Genomic DNA, 20818 nt, shown 5'->3' on the forward strand with positions numbered 1-20818 from the left:
CACAAACATTTCTGACATATTTACAATAAGCAAGTTGGCTTCACTGGAAAAACATTAGTTTGCCCAGATAAGAAGTCTTTCTTTGAAAGGAAGACAAGAGATAAACTACTAATACAGATAACAACAGAGGTCAAATGGGGTTAACCAAGGGAATAATTCTGCTTCATAACAATATTTCAGTTAAGTGAAATGGATCCTAAAAGGCGAGAGATGAGCCCGAGGAAAAGCCGTTTAAATCCAATTAGGGATGTGGTATTTAAATTTTTAGTTATTGGAGATTATGGAGTTGGTAAGTGAAATTTTATTTTTAACTATAAACTCAAGACAAAAAACCTAAGGAAAACTTTGAATTTTAAAATGTATTCCAATATATTTTTATTGTGGTAAATAGGGAAAACTGCAGTGGTGAAAAGGTACACAGAAGGTAATTTATTATAATGACCATCTATAAATGATATGAAATTAATGAGTCTACCTTTTCAACATCCTATAATTTTTTTTTTCAGGAAAATTTTCATCCAACTATAAAACAACAATTGGAGCAGATTTTTCAGTAAAAACCATTCTTTGGGATCCATCTACTCGAGTGAGCGTACAACTATGGTTAGAATTGTTAACTTTTTTAAAATTTATTTTTATTAACATATACAAATATCCTAATTCACTTTAAATTGTAGGGATATCGCAGGACATGAAAGGTTTAATTTGATGACTAGAGCCTACTACAAATATGCGCAAGTGTTATTGATTTATTTTAACTAAGTATTATATGGTAAAGCATTACCATTAATTCAAGCTTCAATTGTTAATAATATTATGATTTTAGAGTTGGATGTGCGATAGTCTTTGATGCTACTCGACATAACACATTTATTTCTGCCAAGAAGGTATTTATTAGTGTAATATTATTTATCTAGAATAAAGAAAATCTAATCTGATTTGTTTACACGATAATATGGTTAAGTCACAAATAAATTATGCTTTTTTTGTTTTAATTTCTCATGGTTTTTAATGCTAATTGTTTTCAAATAGACTTATAAATAAAGACTAGTATCTAGCGTGTCAGGTCTAACATACATCGTGTTTAGTTAAATCAATCAGTATAGAGGCACATATTAATTTAGTAGTTACGAAATATAACATATTTAATTTTTCACATTCATTTTTATCTGAAAAAAAGCAACTATTTTTTTAAAAAGGTACAGTAAAATCAATAACAGAATTGAATAACAAAGCACTAAACAAGTTTTGTTTTAGATTTTGGTTTGAAAACCAGTTCGTTCATAAGATTTGGGTAAAATAATTAACCTTTAGTTAATTATTCAGGGGGAATCTGGATAATTATTCAACTACCTTTTTTTGAAGTAAAAATGGAGAATACTTATTAAAATAAATGATAGTTTTAAGTATTACAGTAAAACTTAACAAAAAAAAAAAAATTTAATGTTGAATATTCTGGAATTAAAATAATATTGCTATTTTGATCTTTATAAATAAAGATATGTAATAAATTACATCATGACATTTTGGTTAAGCCACATATTTTCAAGTCTAAAATTTTAATCAAATCAATTATGAATATTTTTTAAAAATTCATTTAACATAATCTAATTATTTTTAATTTATACTTTTGTAATTAATCTATTATGTATTATCTAAACTTTTTATAAGAAACAGTTATTATATCGTAATGTAATTGATTTATACAAACTTACCTTTCATACAAAATATATGTGTAATTGTAAAAAATTGATATTTCCGATCAAAGATCCTCGTCAAAATCTTCAAATCCATTTTGATATTTTAATTTATATTTTTAATCATTTTATCTTGTTATTTAGTCTATGTGTCCTGAAACTGATATTGTATTCGATCTTAACTGTTATGTTCGTTTTAATATAACAACTAAATGAATTTATCCTATACTACTTTTCATTACTCTGCTCTGTCACATGTCCATATGACCGCACAGTTTCCTGTTGTCTGTTCATAAGAGATTTATTGATTCTAATTCATGACTGATAATTATTTCCTATTTCATTTAATTATTTAAATGAAAATTTGGTTAATGATGCCTATATAGTTTTATGCAATGCCCTAACACATCAGTTTTATAGTTTACATTTTTTTAAATATTTAATAATATGTATAGTTAATTTTCTTCTTTTGACTAATGGCCGTCTTTAAATTTTGAAATCATTATTCCATATGATGATTGGTTTATGATTATGATCATAATCATATAATGATGATGATTGGTATGGACATTGACATTAAATTTTATAATTACATTCTGTCTATTGCATTTATCTTTTTTGTCTTTTGTGTTTGTTAAGAACATATTTAGGTTGATTATTATGGTCATACTAAATAGATGCTATATATATAAGAATATTACCGTTTAGGTGTCAATTTCTTGATAGACTATAAATAAAATTCCTTGTAGTATTTTATATTTCAGATGATTTGACCAACAATTCAATATTCTATCACAACTTCTTTTTTGTTCTTGTCAGGCAAGAAATTTTCATTCTTTTTTTTTTTTTCAATTCTGTTATTCTCAAAGGTAATCACCATTAAAATTATCTCTATACTCCACATAGTAAAGCCATTAACATCTTTACAGCAATTGTTATTGAATTTAAAGTCATTATTTTTTATTTTATAAATTCGAAAAAAGAGTTATTTGTAACACCTAAACGGTAATATTCTTCCACTTCAGCCATCCTCTTTTAGTAGTAAAAAAAATGATTTCATTTCTGGTAGATTGATCTGTTGCAATAGTTGATTTGGAATGCAAATCTACAAGTTCAGTGCTTTATATTGTGCATTACCTCGGAAGGGGCTAAAATGTAACCATAAAATCTACTATCTTCAATATTATCAAAAGGCTCAATTACCAATTTGTATAGGTTCATAGATATATTTGATGAAGAACAGCTTTGGCAAACCATCATTTGGATAAGGCTGCAGTAGCTGCCAAATAACCTAGTTTGGTTTCCATGAAACAACTTTGGTAGTATTCTTCCAAAATAGGGCATTTTAACCCATTGCTGAGTCCAAGTTCATAGACAAATTGGGTGTGAGCCAAATATATATTCCAGTTATAATGAAAATAATGGATCTATGGGTTAGTTATACTTGTTTGAAAATAGATCCCCAAGCTAGGCTAAAAATACTCTTTCCGCATGTTGAATATCTAAAGATTCCTAGTTGTAAAGAAGTCACAATTACTTTTAAATATACTAATATCTATCTCTCTTACAATGGAAAGTGTTAACCTTACCTACCTGGAGAAGTAATTTATAAGGAGCAGTCAACCAGCCAAGTACGGGACCAAAGGTCACAAAGCTTAACTTACCTTAATCACCTATCACATATTAATTAGCCATATAAACAGCACAAGCTACTTTATTTAATTTAGTTATAGTTTTAATTAAGCTTTGTTATGATGAAAACAAATATTGGTGAAAGAATCACACAATTAGTAAACAATGGTTTTAATACTATACATACATAACAAAATATACAAATAGATGGTTGAGATCTATAATTACACACAATTTATTTTTTAATCTAATAATAAAATATGTTGTAGTGGCTTCAGGATTTACGTGAAAAAGTAGTTCTCGACAATGGCAGAGACATTCCTGTGGTCCTTCTGGCCAATAAATGGGACATAGAAGAACATGGTGTCACAACAACATCCATAACAAAATTCTGCAAAGACAACAGTATTTTAAACTGGTTTCCAACCTCTGCTAGAAACAATACCAACATCAGTAAGTTCATTCAGTCTTAAAAGCCAGGTTAACTCTCGTGATAAATAAATAAGTCATTCACAATATCTTATCATTATTCAAACCAAGATATCGATGGTCAACTTCAAAGATTTAACAATTTGGTCATTAAAGGGCTAGGAGTTAGAAACTGTAGGGAAATATCAAATCTAGATCTGCTCAAGTGTTATAACTGGTGCCAAAAAGTGGTGAACAATTTAAGTTATATAAAAAAACAAAACAAAAGAGAATTAATAAATAAGGTGTTTTTTGCAGTATACAGTTACATTTTAAATATTTTTTTCCTCCAAAACTATAATCTTTGTGCTCACAACATCTATGAAGTGGACAATCGATAATAATTACCATTTCCTTAAATGAATCATAAAATTATAAAAGAATAATAATTGTATCACTGATTAAAATTTTAAGGCTTTTTTATTTTTTTTAGGTGAAGCTATGGTGTGTTTAATTGCGACTGCTTTGGAAAATATTAAACCTGTAGTAGAACCAGTTCCTGATGTAATAAAACTCGAAAAACAAAAGAAAACAGACAATGAACCATGTTGTATATAAATCTATTTTCAAAGTCATTTCTACTAAGAGATTTTCTTAATACCTTTACTAACTACTATGAGATAACTGGTAGTAAATACTATCGATTGTGAAGCCTACTACAACTTATCTTTTAGTCTGTTTACAAGTCATATTTATGCAGCTAAAGAAATTTCATGAATTTACATTAATTTATTTTTACTATTTAAAAAAAATATCAATTATTTTTATAATTATAAAAATAAGTTATCATTTTATTGTGATTATTGTTTACCATTTATTTATACCATGATTTTACAACATAAACAAAACACAAAATGCATTAAAAATGAGAAGTTGATAAGCTAATTAAAACTTAAATAAACCACTTATATGTGAATCAATTATTATATATTAAAATATTGCACTGCAAAACATAATAAATAAATATAGTAAACAAAACGTATAATGTTGAACACACGGTTTTATATTTTTAAAGTAAAAATTATTGTAGGTGGTTTGATATAGTAACTGTACCATGATAATGGCTTACATTACCACACATGTTTTATATAAATTTATAAAGGGATTCAATATTTCTTCAAATATTGAAAAAATGGAAATATTCTTCCATTGTAACTACATAAGATAATTTAACATTTTGACAATGTACTTATTTTTTTAAAATACAAAAAAAAAAATTATAAAATGAAAGTATTACTGATATTAATACAATATGGTAAATAAAAGTATCAAAAACATGCATAAGGGTGAGAAAGTAGCAAAGGCTTCCTTGACCCAACAGTTAACAAAGAATTTTGATTATGGACAAACCAAATTCACAGACTAATGCTAACCATACAAAAACAACTTTTCTCAATCCACTTCCTAGAAATGGAATACACGCCCTCTACCTAGATAATAACTACATACTAAATAGTAGCAGCAGCTGAAAGAATTGATCGATATGATATACTTTCAATGGAATTATAAAGACCATATTTCTACATGAGACAGATATGGTATCCCATCTCTGAAAAAACAGGTGCGAAGAGTCCTTTTTTAAACATTTTTTATAGAAAATGTCCATTAATAGAAGCTGAAGAGTCAATAATAGTAATTTTGCCTTTTCAAAACTTCTGTTGAGTCTTTTTCCAAGCTCTCTAGGTTATTTTTTTGTCTAAAAATTTCACCTCAATGTTTCCTTACCAACTTTTAAGCACATTTCTATACAAGTCCAATGACACAGAAGTCTCTCTTCCACCAGTCCAGATGGGGATTTCCGCTAAATTAATATAATTATGCATCCCTGAAATCCTTCTTTTTGTTTATTCCTTCAGAACTCGGAATTCTCTTCCTCTTGGAAAAAAAGCCATTATCCATCCAAAATTTCATTCCTACTTCCCCAACAGATCTGTACTCTAACATGATCCATTCTTTTTTTAAACTTATTTATAGGAATTTCCACTTAAGGAGTGGGTTTCCTAAACCTGAATTTTGTATGGCCTGCTTCCAGTACTGTACCCTGTCCACGGCATATTCCATATGCCACGTACCATCAAGGATTCTCATATTTTATAGTCCCAAGTTTTCCTTGGTTTACCTCATCTTCTTCTATAATCTTATTTCTATGAGTGTACCTCCCTTGGTAATCTTCCTTTTGGCATTATTTTTTAATGTTGTACCACCTCAGGCATTTTCCAGAATGTTCTTTTCAACTTCCATGTTTCTCAAGCAGTTTCATATCTTACTTTGTCTATTCTGGATATTCCTGTCACCAGTAGCCCATTTCTGTAACCAGACGTTTCTTCCTTAGATCGCCTTTTATGGTCCAGGTTTCTGCTCCATTTGTAATATTGCTAAGTATTTTACTTTTGTATAAATTTCTCTTGATCTTAGAAATAGTATTTCTACTCCATATCAAATTAAGGATTAATATAACTTGTTTACCACCTGAATTCATTTTCTATTTTCACATCACAGGAACCATTTAATTCAATGGAGTCAAGGTATTTAAAATTTTCAACTATTTTCAGCACCTCAACTTGATTCATTTCTACACCATCATTACTGGATGATATAAGTTTTATCTTTTCAGCATTAACAACTCAACCCTTTTTCATATATTGCTCCCATAACTTTCTCAATATGTAACCAACATCTTCTAAATCCTGGGTAATGATATCTTGGTCGTAGAAGGCCTACACTTTAGAACCATAACAATCCTATAGGACACTATCTTTCACTAAATTGGTTAATATAAATTCAATACTCCGGAAAACAGCTTGACAATCCTTTCTTATCTCTCAAAACTCATAGAGAGCCTATTAAAATTTTAAGCCTCCAATTTGCTTGAAGAGTCTAATCGACTTAATCCTCTCTGATCTGGTTTTCAAACTGACTATTCCACACAATCTGCCCAAATCAGAATTGTTGGTGATCTTAAAAGCACGATAGATGACAATGAAGTCTCTATACTCTTTGACTTCTCCAAAGCCTTTCACACTCGTCCTTAGAAGGTCCTCATCACCTGTGGAATGTCTCTCTTTCAGCCTGTTTTCCATCAGAAGGAAAAGTACTAAGTCACAGCAAGCCATATTTGGGCAGTGGAGAGGATATTCTAGTGAACTAATACCCTATTTATTTATTTTTTGTGCCACAATCAACTTCAACTACACTATCCTATCATCATGATGATTTAAAAAAAATATTACAATTTATTTAGTGTTTCAAGTTTTGTCTATACATAATTAGTAATAGAAGTTTTTTGAAAATTGGAATATATTTTGAAAAATAGAGGTGGAAGGGTAAGTTTAAGTAATGCCATTTTTGCCATACCTAACTTATTCAAGAATTAAATGATTCTGAGACTAAAATAATATATGCTAAGTTATTTATTATTTTAATAAACTAGATATGAGTTTGTTTCATTCAGAAGGCTTATCGAGGAACATTGAATTCTCTGATTATAACCTATAAGCAAATATTTTAAGTTTACCTACCTATCAAATAATAATCTACTGACCTCTAGCTGAGTTTCTGTGTTGCTAAGGTATTTTCATTAGCAACCATTTGAAATTCTTGAAATCTCTGCGATATTCTTTGATTCATTTTAAGATACTTTTCTGTGCAATTTAACACACATTTTTCCTGTTGAAAAAATTATGAAAATCACTTATAATAATGGAAAATACTGTAATACTGCAATAATATTCAACTAATAATGGACTAGCTAAAATAAAAATATTTTATCCTATGACAAATAGCGAAATAAATTGTCAGGATGAAGGCACTGTCCATAATATTAACACGATCCTGTTTTATTAAACACAATGCCACATATTGTTTATTGTGTTAACAGTAATAGTAATCAATTGCTATTATTTTCAATTTAAGCAGATCACTTTTATCATGAACCCCATTGTGAATTTTTCTCATTAGAATATACATTACTCCACTTCAAATATCGATATTAAATATTCTCATGCTAAACATCAACATTGTACCGTATTTCAATTTATTAAATATTATGTCTCACTTCATTGGGCTTCACACTTCTACTTGTAAAATCTGACACACAATCAATGAAGCACATCTCAGACAATTTGTTGTAAGACAGCAGAAAGTCTTTAAACTAAAACCAAAATAAAAATTATTAACTTGAAAACAAGAACTTTAAATAAATGAAAATGTGAAGCACATTACAGTTTTAATATGATCTGCGTTAACATCAATAGAGGAAGCGGATACTTGTTCCATTGTACTAATTTATTAAGTACAATTTAAATATAAATCTAACAGACCACGAGACCTAGTAATGTAAGTGAGAATAATAAACATTCAATGATAAGTAATCGATTTTTTTAGAAAGCCAAAGAACAAACCTTTCAAGTTGTCATAGAACTATTTCTATTATTTTATTAATTCATTGTTAAATTTGTGGTTATTACATGTTAATAAAAAAAATAAATAAAATAGTAAATATCGCTGTTGTTGGAGCGAGGGGTTTTTCGCGTGAAAAACAATTATCTTCCTCAGAGTAAATGTTTGCTGGTTCGGGTGATAAATAAAAAAACGGAGGACCTGAAAATAATCTCATAAAATAATAAAGAAAATGATATGGTAAAAAAAAATTCCTTTCAAATGATATACAATTTAATAAAATTAAAATATAACCAAATGAAATGAAACAAAAAATTTATGAAGTAAAAAATTATTAAATAAATATATATATATGTTAAGCTCCGTCACAAGCAGAACTTAAACAGAATAAAGACTACTTTATTTCTCCTTTTAATTCTCTATATATAAATTTATACAGTGTTTACATCGGTCAATAGGTATTAAGGGAGATAATAAGGTACCCTTAACTCCTCTAGGTACCCTAACTTCCCCCTACCAGTTTACAAATACATCTCGTAAACTAATAAAGATAAAGAAATAAAAAATACAATCAAAGCAAACTTGAACCAAATCAGAGTTTATCATATAGCTAGAGAACAAGGTTACAAAAATGTGAAGTAACATAATTAAAACTAAAATAAAAAATATTATTCCTTCATTCACAAAGACAAAGTAAAACACAGTGACTCCTCTTACAAACTAGGACAAAATTTGCCTATTACATATTAGAACAGAAAATAATAAAAATTGAAAAAAGAAAGAACCACCGCTTACACACACAAAAATTGTACACTCCACCCGGTGCGTAAAGTTTCCATGGTATTATGAGGGGGGCATTCCGGGTACCTAGGTGGTGACATCAGGCAGTTGCTCAAGATGAACCATCCTTCTTTTCCGTGGTTCACTCAAACTTTCTATTATGACAACGTTGAGTTGTCGAAAAGTAATCACCCGAAATGGGCCCTCATAGCGCCGTACCTCCTTTCCGCTATTAGTCCCTAATTTGTGGTATACAATGTTCTCAATTTTAATCCCCACCTCAACCTTTAGGGTGCCCGGGGTGTTGTAATGCCATCTAATCTTGGATAAGGGAATTATCCAACTCGTCCCTTACCCCCTCCCCCCTGTCAGACGAAATGGAGTAAGGAACTCCATAAAATTGGAACCAGGTGCGTAGTGCACCTAATACAGTTTCCGCTGACCGATCCTTTACTTGCTCCGACATTGCCACCTTACTAAAAGCGTCGACGACCGTCACCCACTTATACCATTTCCACGTAAAAGTGTCGATCTGGAGGTCAGACAGTGCTCTGACCGCCACAGCCTCTTAATCTTATCCCAGATAACGGCGTTACCCACTTAAATGTGGTATGTCCTCCCTGGTTTATACGCGTCTATAATGACTCTACAAATTTGTTCATCCTTGACCCCCAGTACCGACCAAATAGTTGCAATTTTGCTTTTCCCGTATCGTCCATATTCGATTTTCATCTGACCCGATGTCCTAGTTTTCCAGACGAACGGCAGGGCTTATCATTAATAATTTTCTCCGATTCTTCCATCTCTGCGGGTCTGTCTCCTTCCGAGATCCTGTCCTCCGATGGTGGGGTTCCAGGGTCTGAAATGGTTTACTGCCCAAACGATGCCAAGCAATTCCCGTTCGAGAGCACTGTGCCTACTCCGCACTCGTCAACCGTGTGCTGCCATATGCGACCGGGTGCTCCCCCCTTCGCTCTCTTGGGACAGCACTGCTCTCAGCGCGTATTCGCTCGCGTCAGTTGTGATCGTGAAGGTCTTCTGAAAGTCTGGGAACGCGAGTACCGGTTCTTTCTGGAGTTTCTCCATACAACGCCAAATGTTATCTTCAATTGTCGGCGCGATGACGATCTTGGAAACCTTTTTAACAAGTTATTGAGCGGGACCAACCTATCCGCCTTTTCCGGGACAAATCGTCGGTAGTAATTAAGGGCTCCCAAAAGCCTGTGAGTACCTTTTACATCCCTCGGCACTACTATCTTACGCAACTCCCCAACCTTATGCGTACCGGGCTTGACCCCCTCCTGTGATATCGTGTGTCCCAAGAAGTTTATTTCCTTTTCTCCAAGCGTTGACTTCTCCTGCGACAATCTGAGACCAAACTGCCGAATTCTCCGAAACAACACCCTCAAGTGCGCTACATGTTACTCTTCAGATTTACTGAAGACCAAGATGTCATCCATATACACTTGGCATATCGATTCGTCAATGTCTCCTATAAACTCATCCATGAGCAGTTGGAACGTGATTGGGGCGTTTTTCACCCCAAACGGCAACCGAGAAAAACTCATAGTGACCCTTCTCGAACGGGAATGCCGTCTTATGGCGGTCCCTTGGATGCATCATTATCTGGTGGTATCCCGCTTTGAGATCTAGCGTGCTGAACACCTATGCGCCCCACAATCTGTCCAGTATGTCCTCAAAACGCGGGATCGGATACCGCTCGTCTACGGTATTCTTGTTTAATTTGCGGTAGTCTATTACCACCCGATACTTATCTAACTGATTCCCCGGCGCACCCTTCTTACGAACTGCCCACAAAGGACTGTTATACCGCGACGTACTGTTAACGATGATCCTTATACTATTGGTCAGCAGCGTGCTGTTGCCCATCTGCCAGCAACCTTCTCAGATTTCTGATGAGGTTCTCCTCCCTCCAGCCGCTTCTCCTTCTGAGTTTATAACTTCCTCCACTCCCTGGTTCTTTGGTTTACCCCTCCGTTTTCGATACCTCAGAGACCTCCGTAGCCTCGCTTGTAGATCCTTCTGTCCTCCGTCTGTTGCTTCTCTTTTGCACCCGCTGAGCGTTTATCTCCATGGGCACGTCCCTATGCCCATCGCCTCTTCTGTACATATAGGGACACTGTTTAGCGATGTGTCCCTCATTCCCGCACTCGAAGCATCGAGTTCGGGAACACTGGACCACCAAATGCCCAACTTTGCAACACCCATGGCATTTACGGTCCTCCCTTCCCCCGTTTCTCCTTGATTTCTCAGAGGATATTCTTCTCAGCGTGCGCGGTAGTCACAGGTATAGGTGGGAATTCTGCGGCCAAATTCTCGTTCACCATTTCCTGGATTGGGTTTCCTTATGTATTTATACACTACCACAACATCTTCATTATTTACATAATAAATTCTTAAATAACGTGTGGTTAAAATTAAATAAAAAATAAACTTAGAATTAACATAAAATAAAAACCAATTGGAAGTAGAATGAAACTAAATTAAAAAGAAACTAAACTTTTGGGCTTTAGCAGCTGTCGATGCTAAGTTTTGTGAAATAAAGCCTTTTTCAAGGTAACTCATCACTTTATAACAGATTTTTTGGGACAGTATATCAAACACAGTATCATTAAATAGTTGGAGGTTTTTATTTATTTATTTTTATTTTTGGTTGGGAAAAATATTTTCAGTAGATGATTCAACCCGGATATCTTAAAAATAAGTACATTTCCTCTCTATATTTGTGGAGATGGGCCACTGAGCGTTAGTATTCGGAGAACAGGTCAATCAGTGGAATCTCGGACACAGAGTGGAAAACTTGGAGATACAGAGGTCATGTCTTCACTGGTTATCTCACAATCATCTGAATACACTTGGAAGAGTAGAGCTCACCATTCTAATTATTTATAACCTTATAAAATTTGCTAGGTTCACCAGTATTTGGCGTGATCCAAGCCAGTGTCTTTGTCACTCGTGCTTGCTTTACTACCATGTTTATCTGTTTACAGAGATACTGATAACAATGATCCTAAAAAGGAGTAATAACACCAGTAATTTTTATGACTCAGTGTCCGGCGATTTGATTAGATTCATAATTCTTCTAAGAAACGATTTCTCCATGCTATATTTAATTCGTTTCTTATATTCAATATGATTTTGGAATCAATCATTCTTAGACTATCCGGTGGTTACGTATTAGTCCTACAGAAAGTTGTTGTATTTAATCTACACTATAACTTTCCTTGTTTATTTCTGCATATTATATGAAAACGTATTGTGTATTGTTGATGTATATAAATAATTTAATTTAAAATAATAATCTATAATTAATAGAACTTGGTGTAGCATGGGCGTAGGCAGGATTTCGCCAAGGGGAGAGCAGACCTCAGATATAAATGTTGGTAAAAGAATGATTATTAGCGTGCAACGCGCCAGTCTACCACCCCAAAGTTTGTCAGATCGAGTCCTGGTCCCACCCGGGCTTTTCAATCATAAAATAATTCAAAACTCAATCACAATCTCCCCCCCTTTACAAGGCATTTGTAAGGCCCGTTAGCCAATGGGTGGCACTCACAAAACATAGGCGTGGGAATGACGAACCCACCCAGCGAAAAAAACACGTCAAGAAACCTAGACCTTCATGGTCTGTCGCCCATATAATAATAATATAATAAAAGAAAGATATGTAATTCCGCATTCCAAGAAATACCCTCCCCATTTTATTTCTACTTCATAAAATTCAATCATTACTTTTTAAATTTTTACTAATCATAATTGAAATAAATTTCTCAAAATGAAACTTGAAAATCAAGCATAAACTTAATTATTGTATATCGATACATACAATACACACAATAAATTCAAAAATATAATAGGTAATGAAGAGTTTTGCAATGAGAGCATCAGCCTTCTGGGATAGCTGGGAAAATATTAACCATCTCTTCTACAACAAACATTCTGAGATTACTGAACTGACAAACTCTAAGTTATAATAGGAGGAATGGAATCCAAAAAATGTTCTTTTTTATTCTTTGCTTGTTTATTATTTTAAAGATAAGTAAATGACGAATAATTGTGCTCATTGCGTCTTACCTTTTTCATCGAAGAATCGACATATATCCATCTTATCCCTTCAAAGGTGGTTGTGATCCGTGGAGACGTCAACTTAACAATGTTATCTTCCTAATTATAGTATGTTTCCAGAAAGAAATCATCTGTCCAATAAGTTCACTATTTTCTTTCCCAGAAAGTTCCCAAAAATCTGCTCCTCTCAGCCAACGCCCATGTGATGTAGTAGTCAGATGCCTTCTACTGCCAAGCGAAGATTTTTCTGAAAATTCATAAATATACCTTTGTATTGTTTATCTGCACAGATGTATAGGTTTTTTACTTGCAAAGAGCAGTAGCATGTATTGGAAGGCACCCAACAACTATGAAGCTGGAAAGACCAAATCATGAAGGGATATGGTGACATTTTTTTAGGGAGGTAGATGTACAGGGAGCAAAATGGAAAACAGTACACGAGATTCCGCTGAAAGAAGACAGGATTGTCTATGTGAAGGAGAGGCGGTACCCGCAAGCGCTCCGTCAACATAGAGAGGAGATAGATAACTGCCAAGTTTATATGGATGACCTGCTGGTATTTAGTAAGTCAGAGGTGGAACACGTACAACATTTGAGGAGTGTATTCTAGCGGATGAGGTAGTTCGGCTTAAAGCTATCACGGGAGAAGTCGGTAATGGGTCAAACACAAATAACTTTACTTAAGTATAAAATGAAGTAGAAATTAATTCATAATCTAATGCACAATCAATAGTGAGGCTTTGTAATACTGGAATAAATTTGTAATGTGTAGTTATACAGATGACTTAAACCTCTTTGCAATCATGTGATTTGAGAACTTTCAGTCATGATCGACCAGAACTATGTTATAGCTGGAATTAGTTCTTTTTTTTTTTTGTAAAATTACCCACATTATGTAACTCAATAATGATAACATTTCCAATAGATTTAAATTTACAATAATTAATATTAAAAAATTAGCTGCTTTTAATTAAAAAAAAGTTTTATTTTTTAATGTGTTTTTTTTTTTTAAACCGGCAAATAATTCCATGCTCTATTATCAATTTAATTTGGTAGAAGTCCAATTTATGTGAATCGTTTAATTCAGTGAAATGTCACAACACGTTTTTAGAGATATATTGGGTGTTTTGAAAGGGATACAAAAAGTTGCAACAGAAGGTGCAAGGCAACAAGAGTGTTATGCTAAGCATTTATGGGCTAATTCAAGTGTTAAATCAATTATAGATGAATCACTTGATTTTAAAAGCAAGTTTGATACTAAATCTAAACCAGTAAGTTAGATTGGTGTTATGTTGTAATTTCCAATCCTGTATTTATTGTTTTCAAATTAAATATTAACTGCAGATTAATGAAGTTGCTAATGAAGGACTTCAAAGAGCAGCAATGGTCCTGGAAGGGATTAAAGCTTTCACTGGTTATATGGGTGGTAAGATTGGTTTTTACTATATTTTACAATTTAGTGACAGACTAGTGATATTATTATGAGGATGTGCTCATTTATTTAAAATTAACATTTGTACTTATTTATTCTAATTCCGAACAAGACAAATCGTAAATGGTTCATATAACATTTAATAACTACTCCAAATTTTTATTATCTTCTCCAAAAATAAAGTTAACTTAATAACATTAGTTTTGTAACACTTAAGAAACACAAAAAAAAGAATCTTAAGGATCCACTAAAATTTTTGCATTTAGGTCTTTCTGTATATTTTGGAGGTTTCCTTTATCTATTCTTTTAGCTGATTCTATGTTTAGAGGAAGATCTATCTGCTTCATTGCAGACCCTTTCCTTCTTTAAGCAGTTAGCCTCATACTTCCTATCGGGTCTGTGAAGACCTTACATCTAGTGGAAAGCAACTTTCATTCCATTTTCTTTTAACTGATTCATCAACAATGCAAGGATCTCCGCATTTACATTTGATTAATTTTGGAGAGACTTAATTGCTAAGATAGCATGCAACTCTTTTGGCTTGTTGTTCCAATAACCATACTTTTAAGGAACAGAAGAATGGTTTCTATCTCCCTTTTAATATTAGTGGCTGCCATTACAACTCATGTGGAAATATGAGACTCCTGGTCCATCATGTTTGCATGCTTGCAATACTGAATCATCAGTATAGATGTGGAGCTATTCTGATTCTGGGAATTTTTTTATAAAAGTTCCCACGAATATTGCCTTAAGCTCATGGATTTGAGTACAACTCTTGGAAACTTTTTTTGAAAAGCTCATTGTGGACAGCATATCAATATGTATTGTGTTACCACTGGGAGAAGCTGTCTTTCTACTAGTTTCTGTCCTTCCCTTAGATTTATATAATTATCCAATCTAGTCTCAATACTTATTGGACGATATGATAGAAGAATTCCTCGACTCATGACCTGCATTAAATTACATAAGATACGCCTTCACTATCAACCCCTATAGTAGAAAAGCAAAATTATATTGGGCTGCAATGTTTCTTTCCACATTCCATATCAAGCAAATAACTATATATACATTGTCTTGAGAAACATTTGTCTGCATTAAATTCTAATATACATTAAACTGATGTTAAATCTACATCAATCACCACTTTCGTGTATTAAAAATTCCTTTATTAATTAATTTTCCTTATAATTACATTAATTCTCTTATTTTTACTATTTTATAAGGGAATGTTTAATCACATATTAAAAATGCCAAGAGCATCACTATAATGCTAATAGTAAACATTGTGCTAATATTATAGCTATTATGCTAATAATAAACAAATATTCCTGAGCAACTCCAAAACAAAAATTCTATAAAATGAAGTTATTAATTGAAAAATGAAGGAAATTTACATCAATAAAAAAGGAAAAATAGCTCTAGCAGTAAGTTAAGATTATTATTGCAATTAAACCTATTTAGAAGAGTTTATTATCAGCAGTGGCTCCATATTGTCTATTTTTTTTTTTTTTTACTTGAATACATTTATAGATTTGCTGTTGTAGTGTATTTAATCCAAAAACCCAAACAAAATTGGGTAGCAGTTTGCCATTCAGTTTGAAATATATGACTTAACCTTAATTCCAACACCTCCTGACTACAGTATTGAACGAACATCATTTCTAATAATTTTTCTTTAATATTTTCTCAGGTTCACAAAAAGAAGAGATTTCTATAGATCAGAACCAGTATGACATTCTAGAGTTTAATCCTAGCAAACCTTTGACTGGTATTTTAGATATTGAGAATGCAAAGAAAAATGGTTTTAAACCATCAGTATTAACAGTAGAGTTAAATACATTAATTAGTGAAACTGGAATTGAAGGACATGCTATGTTAACTGCAGCTACTTTAGAAACTCAAAATCTGAAAACAGGAAGCAGCGTCAAGGCATCCAAGAATATTTTACAACCTACGAGTTATAGTAGTGATTCTTCAAAAAAACCACCATATTTGGAAGAGACTATTAAATCACCAAAAGTGGAAAAAATGACTTCAGCTATTGAAAATTCCGAAAGCACGCCAATTAAAAAAACAGATATAATTTCTGGTAAAGAAGAGAAAACTACCACTAAGTCAATTGCAGTGCAACCTGATAAATTTAAACAATCTGTGAGTATCAAAAATACATGATTTTCAACTGAAGAGGTTCATTTATTTATTTTTGTTTTTTAGATATTCTCTGATTATCATATTTAGTATTTAGAAGTTTCCATAAAATTAGATGTGACGTTATGTATAAAAATCTCATGGCAGCCAAAGTTATTTTGGTCAAATTTCGAGAGAACACTAAATGAATTCTGCTATAAGAGGTTATCCTCTTATACAAGGAGTATTGCATATTTATCTCAGCTTCTTTCACTAAAATATATGATTACATATTTAATAGAACAAAATCTTATACATAGATAATAATTTACAAAATGTTTGTAAAAAATTACAAAAGTTGTAAGTAAAAAGCTTGTAAATCAGATTAGTTATTATGGTAATTTCTTAATAGCATGTTTATTATAAAATACTTGAAAATTAGTAAAGTAATTTTCTAACTTTTTTTAACTCCTCTATGTGAAATTTTCTTTACAATTCACATTTTTCTAAAGATTAGACCACCTGCTTCTTTTGAAATGAAAAAAAGGATTTTTCAGTTAATTACTGAAATTATTAATTATCAATTAAAGAACAGAACAAGATAACCAATAAGTATAGACAATAAAATATAAACAGAATGATATACAGTGAATAATTTTACCGAATGGAATTAATAAAATGAAGTGATGTGAGAATTGGAAAATAAAATGTATAAATAAATAATTGAAAAAGTAGGTAAAAAAACATAATTACGGAAATAAAATGAAAATGAAGTTATATAATGCAAAGAAGTATAAATATATTAGTTATTAATAATTTAAAAATTGAAATATGGAAAGAAAAAGAAAATTGAGAGAAAGAAAATATAAAAATATGTAAACATAATTTTTTATATTTTCTTTCTCTCAATTTTCTTTTTCTTTTCATATTTCAATTTTTAAAGTATTAATAACTAATATATTTATACTTCTTTGCATTATATAACTTAATTTTCATTTTATTTCCTTAAATATGTTTTTTTACCTTCTTTTTCAATTATTTATATATACATTTTATTTTCTAATTCTCTCATCTCTTCATTTTATTAATTCTATTCTGTAAAATTATTCACTTTATGTCATTCTGTTTATATTTTCTTTTTTATTTTCTATACTTTTTGGTTGTTATCTTGTTCTGTTATTAGCCCTGATGAAGGCTAGAAACTCTAGCCGAAACGAAGACACAATTAAATAAGCTACTCCAACTCATTCGTGTTTCATTTGACCGCACCCCCAACCATCATCTCCTAGTACGTCATCCATGGTCAACTATCTCTCATAATTATAATATACAAATAACTGTCAGAACCTGACATCCTTCATTTATTCAATTCCATATTTTATTTTATTTCAATATTTTTTGTACTTTTATTTCATATATTGTATCTCTTTCATATTTTCATTTCTACTTTTTCAAATCTAGTTTACAAGTTTAGTATAATGTTAATTTTGTATTTTCATTTTTATCAACTCTCCCTCTTATTTCTTACTATTTCATGCAAAATCATTATCAGTATATGCTGTTTTATATTATCTGAATCAATGGAAAATGAGAGATTGTTACAATGCTTTGATAAAGCACCGAGATTATGCAAATAACCATTTCTGAGTTTAAACATCTGAAAATATTTTGCAAATTGGTGTTATAAAAATAGTTTTGGCATTGTTCTGTTTCAATTTCAACCTTCTAATTGCCCTCAATCTGTTATTTTCTGCCTCTCTCTTATTTTAGATTCATTTGGATGCCTAGGCACTGTTAACAGAGCTTTTAATCACTTTAAAAAAAAATAAAATAAAATAAGTAGTCATTTATTGTTACTAATGCCACCATTACTATGTAGGTTATTGAATTGAACAAAATTACATATATACTAATTTTATTAACCTTTATTACTTACAAAACTTGTTTATTATCTCTTCTAATGATATTAGACCAATCATTTTTAATTTCATTTGATTTCCCAATGTGAACTTAGTGTTTTGAAAAGAATTATTAGACTATTATGTGTAGTGAGTTCATGGAAACTTTTAACAAAAGTAAATTTTGTATAAGAGTAAAAACTATTGTCATGATTATCTCTGGTGAAGCTTCATCTTTTATTTTCTTAAAGTGTATTATTCTTTTTCTTTCAGTAAAAATAACTCAATTAATTATGTCTTCCTAACTTATCTAGTTAAGCCGAACTGCCAGGGAAAGGAAAGTACCCTCCTCTCGCCTTGGAAGACTTATTTCATTTGGAGGCCTAGCAGCTGGTCTTGGTATAGGCACTGCAGCTGAAAGTGCAAGACGAACGTTAGGCTTAGGAAGCAGTAGTTCCAGTCTCTTTATGACTCCAGCTAATGCTGAAAGGATCGTCAGTACTTTATGCAAAGTAAGAGGTTAGTTGTTGGCACTTCATGGTAGATAAATTAATAACATTAGCATTTAAAAATAAAAAGTTCTTTATTAAATCAAACTTATATTAAAAAATTATGGCATTAGTGTCTTAAGTTCAGAGTATCATAGTTTTATTATTACCTTCAACCAGACCCATTAGTTTGGTTTTGGTGAAAAAAAAATTTAACTACTGATTACGAATAATTAAAAAAACTCATAGATTTCTGACATAGAGGATTTTTTTTTTAATGGATTAATTAATTTAATGAATTACTTTGTTACTTTTACTTCTTCGTTGATGTATAAGAAGTTCAAGAGGTAGGTAGTTGTCTGTTTATTAACTATCAACTGAAACTAGAATGAAAGAAATGATTTATCTAAAACCATATCCTAGCATTTAATTTTGTTTTGTTTTTTTGTGATTAGGAGCCGCTTTGAAGATCGGTCAAATAATGAGTATTCAAGACAACAATGTAATAGATCCTGTACTTCAGAAAGCTTTTGAAAGAGTTCGTCAATCAGCAGATTTCATGCCCCACTCTCAAGTAGAAGTATGCATACTTTTATACTTAGTAAATTTTGTATGTTTTTCTTTTCATGATCATATGATAATGATACATTATTTTTTGATAAATTATTAATTTTACAGAGTGTGCTTAAGTCAGAACTGGGGCCTGATTGGCGGTCTAAATTTTCTGAATTTGACATGTCACCCTTTGCAGCGGCATCAATTGGACAAGTGCACATGGGAAGGTTACTAAATGGTATGAATTATATTCTGGATTAGTAAGAACTATTTTGGTTTATTTTTCAATTTTAATTCTTAAATAATTCCTTAGGTAGTCATGTGGCTGTCAAAATACAATATCCAGGGGTTGCTGAGGGGATTGATTCTGATATTGAAAACCTTGTAGGTGTTATGAACCTCTGGAATGTCTTCCCTGAAGGTATAGTGTATGTTTTTGTCAAACTGAGTGGATGCTTTTAATTTTATTTAGTAAAACCTTTTGGAAGCATGATTGTTACATTTTCCCAGAAAGTTGAATTAACCCCTTAACTTGTACACTCGAGTTAATTCTAGTGTGCTAAGGAGGCCGAAGATAATTCGAGCGGCATTGTATTTCATGTTGCTATAATTTTCATACTCTCATATATTCGAGAATTGAAAATAACAATGTAATAATAATAAAATAAATAAATATGATTTTTATATGTATATTTATATAGCTTTTGCCTGTGTCTACATAGGGTGCTATGTATGACCGATATCCAAAATCTGATCAATATTAAAATAGAAATTTTGTATTTTTTTGCCAAAACAATGTTCTGAATTGGGTTTTTTACTTTTAAAAAAATTGATTTTTTTTTTGGCCTTTTTTTTAAAAAAATACTGTGTTAAGGGGTTAAATGAAAGTTAATCCACATTATCCAATATTTTCTATCATTCAGAGAAATGATAAATTAACTGAGGAAACAGTCTGAAGGTTTAAAATATTGTTTTGTATATCTTTTACTTCTATAAGTATTGTGGTCTAATTAGACTTGAGGAATCGGGTCCTATTTTCTAGACAGTTAAAGGTGCTGAATATAGTTATTTAACCTTTTTATATTTAGTCAAGGTTTAGAATTTTATTCTTCACGCTCCAGGTCTTTTCATTTATGGAGGGTAGGGCAAAAGATATAGTAATTAAAATATTTGGCAAGTAATAAATATATTTCAAAGAGTTTTACATTTATTTTTTGTTAATAATACAAGATATTATTTGTATGCTATAATATTAAT

General features: G+C 31.3%; 3 protein-coding genes across 4 annotated transcripts in view; 2 read left to right on the forward strand and 1 right to left on the reverse strand.

Moving 5' to 3' along the window:
* Positions 1 to 81: 81 nt before the first annotated feature.
* On the forward strand, positions 82 to 4378 carry LOC106687666 (ras-related protein Rab-32B). Its single transcript, XM_014431678.3, has 7 exons — positions 82 to 289; positions 392 to 424; positions 507 to 603; positions 678 to 734; positions 827 to 887; positions 3599 to 3782; positions 4231 to 4378. Exons 1-7 carry the CDS (start codon positions 190 to 192, stop codon positions 4353 to 4355), a joined length of 657 nt encoding a protein of 218 aa, XP_014287164.1. The 5' UTR covers positions 82 to 189; the 3' UTR covers positions 4356 to 4378.
* Tim9a (translocase of inner membrane 9) lies at positions 3485 to 8177 on the reverse strand. 2 transcript variants are annotated; one of them, XM_014431679.2, is made up of 4 exons: positions 8019 to 8177; positions 7852 to 7947; positions 7339 to 7463; positions 3485 to 3720 (listed from the first exon to the last, which is right to left on the reverse strand). In XM_014431679.2, the coding sequence occupies exons 1-3, from the start codon at positions 8070 to 8072 to the stop codon at positions 7341 to 7343; spliced, it is 273 nt and encodes a 90-aa protein (XP_014287165.1). In that variant the 5' UTR covers positions 8073 to 8177; the 3' UTR covers positions 3485 to 3720; positions 7339 to 7340. The 2 variants fall into 2 exon arrangements, with proteins under 2 accessions (XP_014287165.1, XP_014287166.1); XM_014431680.2 differs by having other exon boundaries at positions 7316 to 7463.
* A 5724-nt stretch (positions 8178 to 13901) lies between these two features.
* Positions 13902 to 20818, forward strand: part of Coq8 (ubiquinone biosynthesis protein COQ8, mitochondrial) — a 12671-nt gene continuing 5754 nt past the window's right edge. The window contains exons 1-7 of the mRNA XM_014431675.3: positions 13902 to 14332; positions 14406 to 14487; positions 16184 to 16644; positions 18833 to 19037; positions 19462 to 19586; positions 19685 to 19799; positions 19875 to 19982. Of these exons, the coding sequence (XP_014287161.1) occupies positions 14153 to 14332; positions 14406 to 14487; positions 16184 to 16644; positions 18833 to 19037; positions 19462 to 19586; positions 19685 to 19799; positions 19875 to 19982 (1276 nt within the window). The 5' untranslated portion in view covers positions 13902 to 14152. The remainder of the gene's footprint in view (positions 14333 to 14405; positions 14488 to 16183; positions 16645 to 18832; positions 19038 to 19461; positions 19587 to 19684; positions 19800 to 19874; positions 19983 to 20818) is intronic.

The sequence above is a fragment of the Halyomorpha halys genome, unplaced genomic scaffold (assembly GCF_000696795.3).
Source record: "Halyomorpha halys isolate HHAL.00 unplaced genomic scaffold, Hhal_1.1 Scaffold994.1, whole genome shotgun sequence".
NCBI lineage: Eukaryota > Metazoa > Arthropoda > Insecta > Hemiptera > Pentatomidae > Halyomorpha > Halyomorpha halys.

Bases quoted from the DNA above. Each gene is read 5' to 3' on its own strand.
- LOC106687666 (XM_014431678.3), top strand. From the start codon at position 190: ATGGATCCTAAAAGGCGAGAGATGAGCCCGAGGAAAAGCCGTTTAAAT. The intron at 290-391 runs GTAAGTGAAATT...TGTGGTAAATAG, and splicing joins TATTGGAGATTATGGAGTTG to GGAAAACTGCAGTGGTGAAA. The intron at 425-506 runs GTAATTTATTAT...TTTTTTTTTCAG, and splicing joins GGTGAAAAGGTACACAGAAG to GAAAATTTTCATCCAACTAT.
- Tim9a (XM_014431679.2), bottom strand. From the start codon at position 8,072: ATGGAACAAGTATCCGCTTCCTCTATTGATGTTAACGCAGATCATATT. The intron at 7,948-8,018 runs GTAATGTGCTTC...TTTTGGTTTTAG, and splicing joins ACGCAGATCATATTAAAACT to TTTAAAGACTTTCTGCTGTC. The intron at 7,464-7,851 runs GTGAGACATAAT...TTTTTTCAACAG, and splicing joins GAAGTGTGAAGCCCAATGAA to GAAAAATGTGTGTTAAATTG.